The sequence below is a fragment of the Copadichromis virginalis genome, linkage group LG10 (assembly GCF_057382275.1).
Source record: "Copadichromis virginalis isolate Kocher_CV1m ecotype Utaka linkage group LG10, C_Virginalis_male_GT1.1, whole genome shotgun sequence".
NCBI lineage: Eukaryota > Metazoa > Chordata > Actinopteri > Cichliformes > Cichlidae > Copadichromis > Copadichromis virginalis.
Genome location: NC_140627.1, coordinates 1,597,362 through 1,616,274, shown reverse-complemented (window position 1 = coordinate 1,616,274; position 18,913 = coordinate 1,597,362). Strand labels below are relative to the sequence as shown.

Here is an 18,913-nt window from a genome sequence, read left to right as displayed (position 1 = left end):
GGCTCATCCAGCCCCTCCTGTTCGTGGTGCGTTCATTCATTCACATATTGTGACGCTCAGCCTCAGTCTCGGGGTTGTTCTGGAGCACAGGAGTCAGGGCCACACTGCATGTCACCCTGGGAAAACATTCATTTGACTCTGGAAAAGTGCCTGAATTATAAAGTGATCTGACGCTCGCTCTTGTTTCTCAGTCATTTATCCACCAGTGTGCCTATAAAAACAGCAGTTTGTGCCAATTGTGCTAACAGAGCGTTTCATTTAATACTTTGATTGTCATGCAGCCCTTTTTTTGCAAAATCCTTAAAATCCTTGCAATCCCACTAAATTCTATGCATGGCATTTTGTGGTGATTCCCAGCATGTACTCGTGTCTTTTAGATTTAACCAGATTTAGATTTGGATTTGACTCCAGACGAGATGCCCCCGTTTATTTATATCGGGAGCGAGAAGGCAAGAAATGCTCACAAGTGGAAGCAACATTTTTCAAAGCCTCACAGTTTCATGAGGCCATTTGGACTTCCCTTTGTGAAGATTAGAAAATGCAAAGCAGCCGTCGGCATGAGAATGGAGAGAAGGGGCCTGAATTATTGAGCTGGATGAGAAAATCAAAGTGTTTGGCGGCGTGCGCCCACACATGGTGTTGATAAAAGTTAAGAAGGCTTACTGCCTGACAAACGGTGAGACGAGAGTGGGCAAACATGCAGAACTGTGGAAGATGCACCGTGTTTATGCTTAGCTTCTGTGGCTTCTATCTCTGTGTAGCACGCAGGAAGAGAGTGTCAGCGTGGCTGATAAGGTTTGATTGCTCAAAGAGAGGAGGGCATCCGGTGCTTGTGTGTGGCAACTGTTAAGTTATTGAAACTTGCAGACCAAGTTAACAGTAAATTTCGACAGATGTCTCTGTGCTTATTATGTCTCCTGAGAAAAGCCAGGAGATGCATGGAAACGGTCAAGTTACGCAAAAAGGCAACAGGCTGATAACAGAGCGACCGAGTGCAGAGAGAGAGAGAGGAGGAGGAGGAGAGACGGAGAGCAAGAGAGAGAGAGAGAGGAGGAAGGGAGGAGGAAGTCTTTAGACTTTAGGACTTCACATGAAGAGTATAAGAGATTATTCATGAGAGGAGGCAGAGGACACAAGTGAAGAACAAAGGAAAAAAGAATTTCTTGGGAGTTTTTATATGCAAGTGAGGAGAAACAGAGACCCTCTTCCCTGCGGGTCAGCCGTGAGAGAAGATGAAGAACCAAATCACCAGCGCCCTCTCCGACTTCTTCTTTGAGTATGAGACTCCCCGCCAGGTGCTGGTGAGGAACAGGAGGGTGGGAGTGGTGTGCCGGCTCATCCAGCTGGGGGTTCTGGTTTACATCATCGGGTAAGACCTGCACACCTTTTTCTCTTTTTGTTTTTAGCTGTAAGGAAATGGTGAGAAAGGGTTTGCATCACTTTGTGTAGTTCATCTTGTCTGGAACTTCCCTCCCGAGTGACCCAGAGTTCACTTTGTGTGGATAGAGTGGGGGGAAAGTGAAAGGAAGATGTTGGGCTTGTGCAGGGACACATACCGTCACTGCAGTTATTGTTGACACAGCAAACAGGCACAAATGACAGTTGTAAGAATCACTATGATTGACTGTGAAAAGAAGGTGTGAACATGGCACAACAGAGCCGAGCTCCTGCCCATTTCATGTTTGGACAAAACCCCTGCAGCATACTTGTTTGTCTACTCAGCCTCTCACCACCCACCCACCCACCCTAACCTGATTAGACATGCCGGAGCTATTCGCTGGAAATTCATCCTGAAAAAGGGAGAACCTGTTTCCTTTACTTATCTCACTTCATCTCACGGTTACTTGCTTATGCAGCTGTGTGACTCTAACGTTTCCCTTCATGCACCTCCAAACAGCAGAACCTGAGGAGCTGCGTGTGATAAATATGCCCGGGCATATGCTCAAACAGATAACAATCAACTGCTGCCCAGTTCACTGCCAAACAGAGCACAGACGCATTATCATCTGCTGCTGCTGGTGACCAAAAATGGAAAAGCAGTAGACAAGTTTAACATCGTGTCTTGTTTAAAGTCGGGTTTTTATAAGTGAGGGATGTGATTTTAAACGGCTGATTCAGATCTGAATCATCAAGATCAGAAAAAGTTCATGGCACACACACACACACACACACACACACACACACACACACACACACACACACACACACACACACACCTGCCTCCTGCAGCCACATTAAAGCGGCGTGGTGATGTGCATGAGGGAGATGCAATTATAAAGCCGTCTCCTCTCTTCAGACTTGAAGCGGACGGGTCAGGGCAGAAGTCCGCCCGTCTCTCTCTCGGATGCTGAAGCAGGGATTCAGTGAATCGAGACTCACAGCAGAGGCAGCCTGAGCAAACAGCCTTCAACAGCTCAGGGGACAAACAGAATCGAAGGCAGACAACAGACTACAGACATGGATGCTGAGACAGAGGCGCTCCCATAGAGGACATTCTGCTAGGTAATTAACTGGGAAGCATCTATCAAATGAAACAGGAAAAAACAGACGAACATACTCAAACTTCACATGTAATAAACACTTGAGTGGCCTTCATAAATCCCTCACAGTTCAGGTTGTTTGAGAGGCCCCTGGGGTAGACCCAGGACATGCTGGAGAGATTACATCTCTGGTGTGTTGGGAATGCTTTGGTGTCCTCCTGGATGAGTTGGAGGAGGAGGTGGGAGAGGGGTGTTTGGGCTGGTGCCCTGCGACCTGGACTCAAATAAGCAGTAGAAGGGGATAAAGAACAGCCCCAGAAAACCACACTCTCTTTTTGTAACTTTTATGCTAAAAAAAAAATCCCAATCCTCTGTTTATGTTTTTGGCTTTAACTTGAAGGTTGATTTATTTTTCTTTTCATTCTGTCTTTAAATAAAAACTAATCTCAGCAGCACAGTATGGTGGGAAACTCTCCCCAACATCAAAGAGCCTCCTCCCAGCCGCTCGCAGATACGCATCTCTCTTACGCTGCTATTTTGGAAGATGCTTCCATTATTTCCACGCTCATCGCTTTCTTTATTCCTTTAATTTGCCCTGTTTTTTCTCCCGTTTCTCCGCATTTTTTCACCAGCTCCCTCCAACCTATATAATTCGATTTGCCATGCTGATAGACGTTGCTGCTTTTGTGCTTACGACTTCACTCTGCAGTTTGAAAGATGCTTCTTCTCGTTCGCCGCTCTGAGGAGCTTTCATTGCAGACGAATGAAGATATGCTGCACCACACGCTGTCCTGTGGGCTTCCTGCCAGGGGCTAATTGCTTTTTCACAGCCTGTATGAAATAGCTCTACACATGCGTCACAGTGTGTGTGTACACACTGTATCAGCTCAGTGCACACCAGCTGTTGCCTTTACCTCGTGGCTACAAACGCACACACAGACACGCAAGCAGAGGAAGTAAATGAGTTTAAGGTGATGCACCCCAAGTGTAAAGCTGCTTTTTGCTGAACTGGAATCCTTTCATGTGAGCAAAGTTTCAGCTTCACCGTGACAAACCCAGCACTCAGTTTCTGTGAGGACTCAATGTTTTTAACAATGACTTTACAAAGTGCCTGCAGCGAGATGTGGGCCGTGGATCTTGCAGCTTTTTTGTATTGTCGCAGCCAGTGGAAAGACCGGACCATCATTCACAAACTTAGAGCTAATACAACATCACAAAAATGTAACTACAGTGGGGCAAAAAAGTATTTAGTCAGCCACCGATTGTGCAAGTTCCCCCACCTAAAATGATGACAGAGGTCAGTAATTTGCACCAGAGGTACACTTCAACTGTGAGAGACAGAATGTGAAAAAACAATCCATGAATCCACATGGTAGGATTTGTAAAGAATTTATTGGTAAATCAGGGTGGAAAATAAGTATTTGGTCAATAACAAAAATACAACTCAATACTTTGTAACATAACCTTTGTTGGCAATAACAGAGGTCAAACGTTTACTATAGGTCTTTACCAGGTTTGCACACACAGTAGCTGGTATTTTGGCCCATTCCTCCATGCAGATCTTCTCGAGAGCAGTGATGTTTTGGGGCTGTCGCCGAGCAACACGGACTTTCAACTCCCGCCACAGATTTTCTATGGGGTTGAGGTCTGGAGACTGGCTAGGCCACTCCAGGACTTTCAAATGCTTCTTACGGAGCCACTCCTTTGTTGCCTGGGCGGTGTGTTTTGGATCATTGTCATGTTGGAAGACCCAGCCTGGTTTCATCTTCAAAGTTCTCACTGATGGAAGGAGGTTTTGGCTCAAAATCTCACGATACATGGCCCCATTCATTCTGTCCTTAACACGGATCAGTCGTCCTGTCCCCTTGGCAGAAAAACAGCCCCATAGCATGATGTTTCCACCCCCATGCTTCACAGTAGGTATGGTGTTCTTGGGATGCAACTCAGTATTCTTCTTCCTCCAAACACGACGAGTTGAGTTTATACCAAAAAGTTCTACTTTGGTTTCATCTGACCACATGACATTCTCCCAATCCTCTGCTGTATCATCCATGTGCTCTCTGGCAAACTTCAGACGGGCCTGGACATGCACTGGCTTCAGCAGGAACACGTCTGGCACTGCGGGATTTGATTCCCTGCCGTTGTAGTGTGTTACTGATGGTGACCTTTGTTACTTTGGTCCCAGCTCTCTGCAGGTCATTCACCAGGTCCCCCCGTGTGGTTCTGGGATCTTTGCTCACCGTTCTCATGATCATTTTGACCCCACGGGATGAGATCTTGCGTGGAGCCCCAGATCGAGGGAGATTATCAGTGGTCTTGTATGTCTTCCATTTTCTGATGATTGCTCCCACAGTTGATTTTTTCACACCAAGCTGCTTGCCTATTGTAGATTCACTCTTCCCAGTCTGGTGCAGCTCTACAATACTTTTCCTGGTGTCCTTCGAAAGCTCTTTGGTCTTGGCCATGGCGGAGTTTGGAGTCTGACTGTTTGAGACTGTGGACAGGTGTCTTTTATACAGATGATGAGTTCAAACAGGTGCCATTCATACAGGTAACGAGTGGGGGACAGAAAAGCTTCTTACAGAAGACGTTACAGGTCTGTGAGAGCCAGAGATTTTCCTTGTTTGAGGTGACCAAATACTTATTTTCCACCCTAATTTACCAATAAATTCTTTACAAATCCTACCATGTGGATTCATGGATTTTTTTTTCACATTCTGTCTCTCACAGTTGAAGTGTACCTCTGGTGCAAATTACTGACCACTGTCATCATTTTAAGTGGGGGAACTTGCACAATCGGTGGCTGACTAAATACTTTTTTGCCCCACTGTATGTGTTAATGTGCTGATGCTGTGAAAGACGTTTTTAACCCCGTCGAGCACGAACCATGAAAAATTCTAACTTTTTAAAAACTGTAGTGTTTTTCAAACCTTCTGACAAATTTAAAACAAAAGAAATAAAATAGCAGTTTGCATATACGGCAGCCATACGGGTACCGAAGGGGAAATGTGTCTTTGGTGGGAAGACTCGGAGATCTTAAAGGAGTCCCTGCTGACAACAGGTCTGGGGACCGGACTCATCTATAGTACTATACAGCTGGGATGCAGTCCATCTCACTCCAGCTGTGAAGGACATGATAATGTCATATTCCCTATTTGAGAGTCAGGTTTAACAAACAGATGAAATAACTTTTAACTAGTTGTTACTGACGTGTTTGCAGATCCACACAAAAGCTGACCTTTGAATGTGACACAGACTCTGGAGAAATCCTGTCAACACTGATCAGGACCCTGATAATGGTAAATGGTCTGTATTTGTAAAGCGCTTTACTGGTCCCTGAGGACCCCAAAGCGCTTTACACATCCAGTCATCCACACATTCACACACTGGTGATGGCAGCTACATTGTAGCCACAGCCACCCTGGGGCGCACTGACAGAGGCGAGGCTGCTGGACACTGGCAACGGTGTCTTGCCCAAGGACACAACGACCGAGACTGTCCGAGCCGGGGCTCGAACCGGCAACCTTCCGATTACAAGGCGAACTCCCAACTCTTGAGCCCCGATCGCCCCTATTAATGCTCAGCACGAACACTTTTACCTTTGCTTTCTTTCAGCAGCTGCTGTGATAGTTTGGAGCTGAGATGCAGTACGTCTGCTGTGTCTTTGCGGTGCTGAATGGACAAGAACACGAGCCAGTGCGTTGCATGACTACAGGCACGTTTGTCCTGGTAGTTGTGCTGATGGCTGTGTGCAGTGCCGGTGTCGTCCTTGTGCAAGCCCTTGCTTTGGGGTGAAGTGGGATTTTGAACAGAATGCTCTCTGTTTCGTGCACAGGTGGGTTTTCATCTATGAGAAAGGTTACCAGTCCACAGACACGGCCGTCAGCTCCGTCTTCACCAAAATGAAAGGAGTGGGCTACACCAACAACAGCGGGGGAGAGAGGGTCTGGGACGTGGCTGATTATGTCTTCCCTTCACAGGTCAGTGACCTTTCGTGCCCCCAGTAACATTTGATATGTCGTCGTCTCGTGACTCCTAAGTGGTCGGTAATTTGTTTGGCACCTGATGTAAGTCGGTCACCAGAGGCAGATTTGATGAAATCAACTGTCAGAGTGAGGAAACATCAGCTGAGCAGGACAACGTGTCACTGCTGTTTGCTAGAAAACTCAAGGCTGACAAAGAAGCAGAGGTTTGTAACGTTCACCCCGGTGACGATCCACCTCTGTCGACGCGACTCTGCAGCTTTATTGCATGTGAGAGCAAAGCAGGGACACTGATCAAATAGATAACTTTGTTTGCCTCCAGTGTTGCTGTGTCCTGTTAACTGTGGGAAAGAAAAAAGAAGACACAATGTAGGCTGCCATGTTTGCTCTGAGGTGTGGGTGTGGGCTTTAATTCAGAGCAAGGCAAACAGGTGGTTTCAGTGTTACACAATGAAAAGATCACTTTTCTCCATCACGCACTTTGATCAAATGCACTTTATTGTCAGGTGGTCATTGTTTTAGTAATCGTCACGTGACCTCACTGTTATGTCGACGTTCGGTTCAAAGAGAGGCCTGAAAAAGGAAGAAAGAAAACATTGGCAGGAACAACATATGAATAAAACAATGCAATCGTTTAAGGCAAAGCACAAGAGGAAGGGTGTCGGCGATAACTGAAGCCCAGCATCAGGGCTGCACTAAAAACAGCTGATTGGATAACAAGATACAGGTGAAGCAAAAAGGACGGAGCCAGCAATCACGAAGGAGAAAAACCACACGAGCACACAAGACAAGTAGGTAACCTTGCAGGAAATACCAACAAGGAGTGACACTGAAAGGCTCCACAGACAAACCGAGAGACACAGGAAACACAGGAAGCCACCAGAGATGCAAAAGAGAAGAAAAACAACCTGGAATGTGTCAGTGTCACAATGAACTTATACAGAACATTTTAATTTAACTGTGATTTTGAGCAAAAGTAAAGAGAGTTTTACCCCCTCCTACTGCCTAATGATATGGCATTTGACCTGCCAAAAGTTCAACTCGCAGTATAATAAAGATGCTTACAGTTCTCTATTGGCTTAGATCACAAACTGGAAACACAGAGGAACCAGGACATTCGCTACACAACACACAAATTGCGTGACAGCTCTCACATACGTGTGTGCTCAGGGTGACTGCAGACGCTCGGGGGGTCGAACCTTTGCTGCTCGAGTCTGCGTGTCAAAGCATCCGTGGGTACGATGCTGAAACCCACGTCACCTCCAGGAGGGTCGGTGCTGGACCGAAGGTGAATGAGGCGCACTGTAAAAAGTGTTAGAGTAGAAAGGTGTTATATACGAACCGGTCCAATCATATCGTTTATCACTGTACTGTAAATATGATCACGGCCTTGTAAATAGTCTCACAGTTGAGATTGTGCAATGATCCTGATCGTCGAACGCCGTGTTGACCCATCCATCCACCCCAACCTTCTTCCTGTGAGGGGATTTCTGTTGCTCTGCAACTATTTCAGCTCTTCTGCTCCAGTTCCTGTGAAATACAACGAGCCATGGCTCGCAGAAGTTTGCTTTAAGGTCTGTGCTCACTGCTTTTAAACACATTGCTTCTTCTCTTTTAAAACTTCAGGGAGACTCATCATTTGTAGTGATGACAAACTATATCATGACTGAGGGTCAGTCAATGGGAACCTGTCCAGAGGTAGGTGAAAAAGCACTGGTTCTCTCTCTCATTCCTCCCTCTTCCTGCTTCCTTCCTTTCCTCCTGCGCTTCCATATTTAGTAAAACGAGCGGAAGTTGTATCTCATTCCAAGACTATTTCTGTAATTGGGTAATTGTCCGAAAGTTGTATAGCAGAAAAGGGCTCTTTTAAAGCCTAATGGCCCAAAGAGCAGTGTGTGTGGGATCCATACATGTAAGACTATAAAAACAAGACGTTTCTTTCACACTCCCAGGGTGTTTTCCTGTCTTCTTCTTCATGTCCTTCTTTTGTACTTGTGTACACAGACTGACCCCAGTGTCTTCTTTATAACAGCTCCCGGGCAAACACAACTGCAATACAGACGCCGACTGTGAAGGAGGGAGTTTCAAACGTACGGGAAACGGTAAATCCTGACAGGCTGAGAGTGTGACCTCAGCGGTCCTCACTGAGTCTGTTGCCAACTCACACCAGTCCAGATTTTGTGCTTCTTGTTATGTAATTTTGCTTCGCCGGAGCTGAGAAGCCTTCTGAAACTCACTGAAGCCATTTATTGAGCGAGGTCGGGGATGGTGTCAGGTGATGGAGCAGCAGTGTATTTGCAAAGTGGGCCGTAGCTGTGACAGGACAGGCTCACGCAACAGCATCTATATAAATACAGCAGATATGAGTCACGGCTGCTGAGGTAAACATTTACACAGAATTCATGAATTGCATTCGTCCGGCGCTGAGAAGAAGAAACAGATTCATCTCAACAAACCAGGCCTTAGCAACCAAACATTTGATGTGTGTTTGTAGTACGGCTTGTTGTCCGCTAAAGTAAGCAGCTGAAACTCTGCCTTAAGCAAACAGACATACATGCATGTATATATAAGCACGCTCAACTGCATGCATGCCAGCTAATATAAACTGCAAGCACACAAAGACACAGCCACATGAGCTCTAATGTGTCCAAATGTGTGGCTGGTTCTAAGAACAGTTATATAAACTTATTGTCCTTCATCCGTCCCAGAGTTCAGTTCAGAGCCTTTCCACGTCGCCCTCAATCAGACCGAAGCTTTAGATCTGTCTGGCTCACACCAGTCACATGCAGGCGCTCAGCCTCCACGCTTAAAAACAAGTAAACGCGGGACTGTCCTGCAGCCAAACACAAAGGTCAGAGGGCCGAAGCCGAGTGGGCGCCTGCTGGAGACTGTCTGCAAGCTCATCACACGCACGATGAGAGACCGATAGCAGCGAAGCTGTACGCGCACAGGGAGGCGATAACATTGGGATTAAGGCTAAAAGAAAGAGCTGGTTCAGCGTTTGCTTTGCTTTTATACGCTGCTGTTGATGCTAATTCAAGATAAAAGTGGAGGCAAGAAAGTGTTTGAAACTGCTGCCAACGCCCACGCTGCTGCCTGTTTCACTGTTGAGTAATCGACTCTAACTCTTTGTTTCTGTATCAAGGAGAAATGACCGGAGTCTGCGTGAACAGGACTAAGACCTGTGAAGTGCTGGCCTGGTGTCCAGTGGAGGACGACCGCGACGTACCAGAGTACGCAGACAAACTGAATTATTCACGATTGTGCGATTACACAATCATCTGTGGAAGCAAACATGCTCATTTGAAATCTGATCTTGTTTCCGTTTCAGTCCTCCGCTGTTGTTGTCTGCAGAGAACTACACTCTGTTCATCAAAAACTCCGTCACGTTCCCCGCATTCGGCGTCTCGAGGTGACGGAGACACATTTACCTCAGAAGATGTGACGAGTGTGATGAGTGTGTCCTGCTCTGGCATGACTATTGTAACTCTATAAAACAGTTGTGGCCAGAAATCTTCAGTCAGTGGCACAAATTTGTTTTTTATACTCTTCAGTTTTTACTGAGATATTTGTTCACGTTTCTATGATGTCATAAAAACAATCACAATGATTTTATACATTTCAGTTTCTTCTGTAACCTTTGGCCAAATGAAACACAGCTTTGAAGCAAACAGAGCTACACAGTAAACTCTGTTCTTCTTTTAACTCTTATATCTTCAGCTTCTAAATCAAACCACAAGTCTAATCACTCATTTTGGTAAAAGTACAGAAAGTGTCAAATATTTCACTGTTTTTTCGTTTTCAGGAGCAACCTAGTGGAGGACGTCGACTCCAACTACATCAGCAGTTGCCTGTATCATCCACTCAGCGCTCCCCTGTGCCCTATATTCAAACTGGGAGACATTATTAAACTTTCTGGCTTAAACTTTCAAACAGTAGCTAAAGTGGTGAGTTTGAATTTCTGCTTCTTTCTGAAATTCCTGTCATGTTTCCGTGTTTTGCTTCTCTTCTTCTCCTGCTGTGATGAAGACGGCGTTTGTGTCCTGACAGGGAGGAGCCATCGGGATCGTGGTCGACTGGACGTGTAACTTTGACGTGCATGTAAAACACTGTAAACCAGAGTACACCTTTCATGGACTCTATGGAAGCAAAGAAGGCTCTTCAGTGGGCTACAATTTCAGGTGTGTGAAAAACACAGCTCAGCGAGAGATTTGTTCCTTTTTCTGTTAGTTTGTGTCCAGAAAACCTCTGAAGCGCATATATTATAATTTTAGCTTGCAGCACTTTTAAGGTCTCATGTTAATAATATTATTAATATTATATATTAATTAATAAGCTTTACACTTCCATTTGCTGAGCTCTCGCTAACTTCATGATCACGTGGACTCGCTCTTCTCATCTAACCTTTGAAACTGTTGACAACATCGCACATATTGGCTCAGTGTTTGAAACTACTGCAGTTCATTTCTGCTTCCTCGCGCACCACAGACACATGCATGCTCCTGCTCTGTTATTCATTGTTCACCTGCTGGCTGATGGAGAAATGTTGTTCTGTCACTGTTATTGTTCATTTTCCATGGAATCGGCTTCACTCGCTATTTGCTCCTAATGCTGCTTCAGCTCCGCTGAATCTGCCAAGTCGACTGGCTGAAGTTTCTGATGTTTGCTCAGTGAAACAGTGTTGACTTGTCTCAACTGCCTTTTCTTGTTGTTTCTTCACAGCTCGCTCAGTAAATACACGGATGATGACGTGTTTGTCAAATGCTTTTGAAACGTATTTCATATGCCTGCTAACATATTGTGGTTGTGTCGGTCTGCAGGTTTGCGAGGCATTATATGGAGGACAAAATTCAGAAAAGAACACTTCTGAAAGTGTTTGGCATCAGGTTTGACATCATCGTCCAGTCACTTGTGAGTAACACGTTTATCTTAAGTATGCTTTTGTCACTGGAAGAATAAACCAAAGGAGTTGATATGACTCTGCTCTTCACAGGCACGGAAATTTGATATCATCCCTACCCTCACAGCCATCGGCTCTGGAGTGGGAATTTTTGGAGTGGTATGTTGAAAGCTGAAATATTTACTTACATATTCCACACGTCTGTGCAAAAGTCGGCCCTCGTGTTTGATACTCTTAGGAACCAGGCTCCGTTCTAAGTTTTAAAGTGGTTCTCCAGGTTTTCTGAAGGCCTCTTTGGACACTGACATATGAATGACTGAGGCACCTAACTCCAGGGACTGTGTCCAAACATACCGCGGTTAAATGTGGTGCAGGTTATGTCGTGGTGTTGGAGGTCGTGTCAAAACTGATGGAAAAAAACAAAAATCTGATTTTGATCCGCGGTGCAGCAAGAGTGGAAAGCTTCTGATTGGTGACAGCTTCAGCGTGACAATGATCCCATGATCCCAAACACAATGCAGCAAAGGCATACCTGGATACACAAACACACAATCAGTCAGATCTCAACATTACTGAAGCAGTGAACAGGACAAATAACAGCCAACATCCAAAGAAGAGCTTTGAACGTCCTTCAAAAAGTCTGGAGAACTGTTCCTGAAGAGAAATGACAACAAACGAGTTCAGGCTGTGTTGAAGAATAAAGACTTGTTTCAGTTAAACAAACTGTACGTTCGACCACATGTCCAATGTTCCTGGTGTTGCAGACAAAGCAGGCCTTTATATCTGTGTACTATTTTGTCTTCCTTGAACTCAGCTGCCACCAGTTTTCCCCTCAGGTGCCAGTGCACACCTGGTTCAGCAATCGGCCACCCAACACTGTAAAAGCCTAACAGTGGCTCCGTTAGTTTGGCTTGGCTGAGATCAGAGGTCGTTTGCACCTACTAGTGAGTAGCTAGTGTGTGAGGCTCCATAATGTGGTAGTTTACACATTTGTGTGGCAGGTGAGAGGTTGCTGGTTTCATTCTAGCCAGCGACACACAAACACGCAGCGCTACCTGCTGTGCTGATGAGGAGCTAAAAGTAGCTCCAGTGAGTGTCCAGAGTCTGCAGAGGTGTTCTCTTTGTAGGTAATGACAAAGATTTAAAATATTCGGTGGTTCGAGACTTTTGCACAGTGTTGTAATCCAACAGGAGATGACGCAGTTGTTTCTTTCTCCTCTTTTTAGGCGACTGTAGTGTGTGACTTGGTGCTGCTCTATTTGCTACCGAAAAGAGAATTTTACAAGAACATGAAATTCAAATACACGGACACACAAGTACAGGTAAGACCTTCAAAAATGAGTCTGTGCTCTCTTTGAACAGCAGAGGGCAGCAGAGAGGTGTTCAACCAATCAGAGAAAGTCATTGGAGCTTATTTTCCTTCACCACGTCCAGCCATACATTTCACACGGAAGCCGGAACCTTCACTTACCATCAGATTATTGCTGTGTTCATTCCCATAACGTGTGAGAGAGTCTGTGATTAGTACAGATTATCTGATGGAAGATGAAATCTGTGTCCGTCCCACCCACACTGCTTTCCTCTTTCACTTCTGTTTTACAGCAGGACAGCGAGTCGGTTGGTGTAGACACGAACGTCTATTACACCCTCGAAGCAAATGCAAATCAGGCTCAAGGCAAAGACCGGTCCAAAGTGAGTAGGAGGCAGTCTGTGCAGTAGAGCAGGTTCTTTTATTTTAAGCCTAATCGCGCGGCAGATTTAAGACAGCTAAAAGCATCTACTCCCAGAAGCTGGAAGAACGGCTCCCAGCCAGCGACCCTGCGTCAGTGTGGGGGGGCCTGCAGGAAATCACCAGCTACAGACGCCCCCACCCACTATTGAAGCACACAAAGACCTGGCCAACGAGTTAAACACTTTCTACTGCAGGTTTGAGACAGACAGACTCCCACGCCTCACCCTCCCCTCCCCAGGGACATTGCTTCAGACATTGACCCCCAACACACCTTCCACCTCTCCCTCCTTTACCCTCCCCCTCCCCAACAAAGACTCAACGACCTCCACCACACCTCTCACCCCCCTTTCCTCCTCACTGAAACTCAGAATACACACTGAGGATGTGAGCCGACTATTCCAGAAACAGAAGCCCAGGAAAGCCCCCGGACCAGACGGCGTCTCACCCTCCTGCCTCAAAACCTGTGCTGAACAGCTGGCTCCCATCTTTACTCGCATCTTCAACAGATCCCTGGAGCTGTGTGAAGTTCCCTCCTGCTTCAAACGCTCCACCATCATCCCTGTTCCCAAGAAACCCACCATCACAGGACTGGATGACTACAGACCTGTCACCTTGACGTCTGTGGTCATGAAATCCTTCGAACGACTGGTGTTAGCCCATCTGAAAGACATTACAGGCCACCAGCTGGACCCTCAACCGCCCGGGAACTTATGCCAGGGTCCCGTTTGTGGACTTTAGTTCGGCTTTTAACACCATTGTGCCTGAACTTCTCTCCTCCAAACTCTCCCAGCTCAGCGTGTCACCAGCTACCTGTCAGTGGATCACCAGCTTCCTGACAGACAGAAAGCAACAAGTGAGGCTGGGGGAGATCACCTCTGAAACCCGGTCCCTCAAGGATGTGTCCTCTCACCCCTACTGTTCTCCCTCTACACTAACGACTGCACCTCCAAGAACTCAGCTGTTAAACTCCTAAAGTTTGCAGATGACCCCACCGTCATCGGCCTCATTCAGGATGGTGATGAGTCTGCATACCGGCAGGAAGTTGAGCGGCTGGTACTCTGGTGCAGTCAGCACAATCTGGAGCTGAACACATTTAAGACTGTAGAGATGACAGTGGACTTCAGGAGACATCCCTCAACTCTGCTCCCCCTCACCATATCAGACAGCCCTGTGTCGACTGTGAAGATCTTCAAGTTCCTGGGTACAACCATCTCCCAGGACCTGAAGTGGGAGACCAACATCAACTCCATCCTCAAAAAGACCCAGCAGAGGATGTACTTCCTGAGACAACTGTGGAAGTACAGTCTCCCACAGGAGCTGCTGATCCAGTTCTACACTGGTCATTGAGTCTGTCCTGTGCTCCTCCATCACAGTCTGGTATGGAGCAGCCACTAAACAGGACAGGAGCAGACTGCAGCGGACTGTACGGGCAGCAGAAAGGATCATCGGCGCCCCCCTGCCCTCCATCCAGGATCTGTACCTCTCAAGAACCAGGAAACGGGCAGGGAAAATCATCACAGACCCCTCACACCCTGCACACAGACTTTTTGATCTGCTGCCCTCTGGCAGACGGTACAGAAGCCTGCAGACCAGGACCACCCGACACAGGAACAGTTTCTTTCCCCTCGCCATCTCCCTCCTAAACAGTTGACCTGTCACACTGCTCCCACTGCCAGACTGCAACTGCACCTTATGTACATTGTGTAGTATTCATTCCACCTCATTCATTTCTGTATTTTATGTATATAAGTTTAGATTCGTTATTTATAGTTGGTTTACACAGCTTGTGTATGTATGTGTATGCATGTGTAATGTATATATAGACACGTGTGTGTGTGTGTGTGTGTGTGTGTTTTTTTTACATTACTGTGCTTGAGAGCCGCCATCTACCGGAACCAAATTCCCTGTATGTGTCTGCACATATACTTGGCCAATAAACACGATTCTGATTCTGATGAGCAGCAGCGTGGTTTGCACATGATCTGAATGTCTCCTGTCCCACAGGATCCTGATTCAGAGGCAGGCAGCACAGAGACTGATGTGTCTAAAGTAAGGCGTCGTCGTATCCTTCCAAAACAATCACTCCCACGAGTCTCACTTGTTTTAATGACTGATGTTTTATTCATTTGCTGTTTCTCGTGCAGAAGTGACCCGGGAGCAAACGAGCCAAAAGGCCACGCCTCTTTTGGAGGTGTGACGCACTGGAAGCCTGGATCCTTCAGACACTACCTGGACTAACAGAAAGGAGCACAGCGAGATGGAGTCACGTTATTCCCATCAGCAGCTTAGTCATCCTGAGGATCTGTGACGCTTGTATGTGGAGTCAGAGGCAGCCAAGCTCGGTGGTGTGTGTACTTTCTTGGGTGTTACTGTTTGCTTGTCTTCATGCTTTGGGTGTTGCCTCTGTCTGTAATTCTGTTACCTCAGTCGCCGTCGTTGTAAAAGAAACATGTAGGTGCGCTGCTGTCAGTGATCGTCCCTCGTGTGCACCTTGTTGACTTAATAAAAACATGTACAGTAACATCAGCGCAGTTTCTTTTTGCTTTGGTCGAACAGAACCTGAGAAAAATGTTGAAATGATTCAGATTTCTTTATTTCTTCGAGTATGTGTACAAAAAGCATGCAAAAAATAGCGCATTTATATATATCGGTACATATTTACATTTACATATGGATGTGCCATGCTTCCGTTTTAGTGGGTACAGTCAGAGAAAAGCACGAGACGACACGAGACGGCGGATGCCTTTGAGACAGGCACACGCGCATGCGCACAGACCAGGAGAGTCACATAGTCCCGGATTTCATATTATGTACAGACTCCACCATAGTCTCCGTCCTTTGGATCTAAATATGACCTGAAATCACAATAAAACGAGTCATGCCACACCCACTGACTTTTCTTCTGTGTCACTGCAGCAACAGCAGCAGGTCTGATCAATCCACGGAAGGGTCGCCTGGTTTAAACCGATATACTCTAATTATGCAGGGTTTCAAAGGTCACGCACAGGTGATCTTTGATTCATGGCCATTTAAATCATTCAAGGGTTTTGAATGATGAAAAACATCTAAAAGGAAGGAAACCTCTGGTGGAGAAATAGACCCGTATGAACAAACTGACATATTTTGGGATTAATCTATGCTGGAGTTCAGGGTTTCCACCGTGAAATGGCCACAGAGGAAAATCCCACGGTTTAAATATTGTTGTTGTGATATTTAGTGATCAGTGAGAATGTCCTGAGCGCACACCTGCCCCCTCCGTACAGTTTCACAGTATTTCACTATTTTGCATGTTGTCAGCAGTGAGATTAGACAACAAGCACATACGGTGTTTCACAGGTGGACACACACAAACTGTACAGTGTTTAATGGCCGAAGTAGTGTTAAACGTACTCACAATAATGACGTTATACATACTTAAGTGGAAAAGTGCAAGAATTTGAACATAAACAAAAACACAGGTTAAAGGTCGAGAGCTGTAAAGACAACAATAAAGTACCTTTGACCCACAAACGTCCAGCACAACAACACCCAGAATAAAAACGCGAGAATCAGAAGGACGAGCGTTTAAACAGGTGACGTCAAACAGAAGACGTCATGTGACATTTTTGGTTGCCTTCATTAAAGGTGTGCAGCATTTAGAGCTGAACATCAAAACGTCAGGATGATGATAAAGTTTATGACTGACGTCACAGCAGTTATGACGTCATGTCCCCCGGCTCAACAACACGGCCTGAAATCCCGTTTGCACGCCTCGAGCCTAAGCTAGCATCCTTCCCTGGAGGAAACGAGCTGCATCAACCAGCCAGAGGACAACGCTGCTCCGAGCGCTCCCCCAGCTCTCCCCCCACCGGGGTAACACACCAGGACACGTTGTTAAACCAAGCGCCTTTAAATGGACACGCCTCTCTTTCTTTTATCCACCACGCCCACATTTGTAGAGGGTTCACATGTGCACAGCTGATTCACTGGCCATCGTCAGCATCTACTGTTGGCACTTTGACAGGTTATCAAATGGAAAATCACGAGAACACAACTCCGTGTTCACGGACAGCCATGCTTTATATTTTTCTTCCTCCTCACTGTGTAAGCAGATGTCAACGTTTACAGGAAACAGTGATGTTGCGGTGGCCAGCGCGTGCATTATCTGTGTTCCCATTTATTATAATGAGAAGTTTGCGGCTGCACTGACACGTTGTGCCAACACAAACACACGGTCCTTTTCTAAAAGCTCACCAAAACTTCAAATTAACAAGAGCAACAACAAAATGAAAACATGAAGTCAAAAACACGACACCATCAGCTGCGGATGGACAAACACCAGCCCTGCTCCAGCACCTCCTCCGTCTGCTGCTCTTTGTCCAGAGTCCGCCTGAAGCTCTTCTGGATGAATTTTCTGCTCCTTCATGGCTTTATGTGGGAGCAGCCTGACGCCGCAGTGACAGCTCTGCATGGTCCACTAGACAGAGCTGAAGGGGAAACGATCACTAATGTATCTGATCCTTGATGATTGTCTCTGAAGCACAGTTTCCTTATTTTCCTCTTCTGTGAATGCGCTTCAACACAGGTGACAGACTGTTTAAAAAGAGAGCAGGTCAGTGTTTCCTGAGAGTAAAGGTGCATGCATCATTTCACATTAAAATGATTTGGGTACAGACGCTTCTCCTTAATATAATAACGAACAACGTGATTCGATTTCTTCTACAAAGCACTCAGTGATTCATTTGTATGCAGATTATTTATGCTTTAAAATCAGCTCTGCATCCAAGAACTTTACAATATATTAATATTATAAATAACGTATAAATTGGAACAGTGCTTACATACAGAGTAACATCAGTTTTCCACTACATTCGTTCTCACCATCCAAAAACTTTTCCCATCCGATCGCAAACACATCCAACAGCAGAGCATCAAAGAAACAAGAACCACCAGACTGACACAGACGACGCATTAGGAGAAGCAGCGTGAAGGACAGACTAACACACAGCTCGCAGTCACCCTGCGATCACTGCCAGGCAGTCGATCGAGGTGTCTGAAGGCAGCGCAGGAAGCACCTGCTTCAGAATAAAGGTTGGCACAGATATGCTTAAAGGGTCTTCACAATAACACAGCAGATACCACAAGACACGTATGTACAACATTACAGTGACTGATGAAATGAAAGCCTCGTAGTTCACTTAGGAGACAGTGCAGTGTCCTTTACATGCTGAGGTCTGTTTCCTCCTGTCAGGTGGCTGCAGACGGGCTGAAGATGCGGTCTAAATATTCGCCATGCACAATGGGAAAAACTCGTCTGTCTTTGCCTGTAATACAGTTTCAGGCCAGCAAAATAAACCGGTGATGATCCACAGACGTGCTCGTGTTCCTCACATCGGCTGAGGATAAAACAGCTCCACAGCGCAGAAGCAAGCGTGTACGTCACATGACAAACTTCTCCCCAAAAAACAAAACAAAAAACCTCGAGTTTTTGTGTTTCAGGTGCAGAATGATACGTTTGCACTGTGTGACCACTTTGAGGTGTGAATGAAGGCGTAAGTGGATATAAAGAGGACGCTGCGCACGCAGGAGGGTCGCTGGGACTCAAGAGGAGGGCTCATCTTCATGCAGGTCCTCCAGCTCTCCTTCTCTGGGTCCATCGCCCGTGCTGGCCTTTCTAAAAAGAGACAAGAAAAACCACAAACACGGGTCACAGCTCTTATGATCATTCGAGGTTGGACAGCAGCAGAGAGGGAATTATCTAAATGCTGACACTACCAAGCCTGCTAATTAGAGAAGGTCTGGATGTTGTTGATGCATGATGAATATCAAAAACACACAG

General features: G+C 46.1%; 2 protein-coding genes across 6 annotated transcripts in view; one reads left to right on the top strand and one right to left on the bottom strand.

Moving 5' to 3' along the window:
• The first annotated feature begins 1,050 nt into the window (after positions 1-1,050).
• Positions 1,051-16,141, top strand: p2rx1 (purinergic receptor P2X, ligand-gated ion channel, 1). 3 transcript variants are annotated; one of them, XM_085469403.1, is made up of 14 exons: positions 1,051-1,369; positions 6,316-6,460; positions 8,090-8,161; positions 8,496-8,553; positions 9,609-9,696; positions 9,795-9,875; positions 10,269-10,410; positions 10,514-10,644; positions 11,284-11,374; positions 11,457-11,522; positions 12,590-12,685; positions 12,966-13,055; positions 15,100-15,144; positions 15,240-16,141. In XM_085469403.1, the coding sequence occupies exons 1-14, from the start codon at positions 1,233-1,235 to the stop codon at positions 15,243-15,245; spliced, it is 1,248 nt and encodes a 415-aa protein (XP_085325529.1). In that variant the 5' UTR covers positions 1,051-1,232; the 3' UTR covers positions 15,246-16,141. The 3 variants fall into 3 exon arrangements, with proteins under 3 accessions (XP_085325529.1, XP_085325528.1, XP_085325530.1); XM_085469402.1 differs by having other exon boundaries at positions 8,496-8,565; XM_085469404.1 differs by lacking the exon at positions 12,966-13,055 and having other exon boundaries at positions 8,496-8,565.
• Positions 15,667-18,913, bottom strand: part of camkk1a (calcium/calmodulin-dependent protein kinase kinase 1, alpha a) — a 51,980-nt gene continuing 48,733 nt past the window's right edge. For all 3 annotated transcript variants that reach the window (XM_085469399.1, XM_085469400.1, XM_085469401.1), the window contains one exon: positions 15,667-18,748. In XM_085469399.1, the coding sequence (XP_085325525.1) occupies positions 18,676-18,748 (73 nt within the window). In that variant the 3' untranslated portion in view covers positions 15,667-18,675. The remainder of the gene's footprint in view (positions 18,749-18,913) is intronic.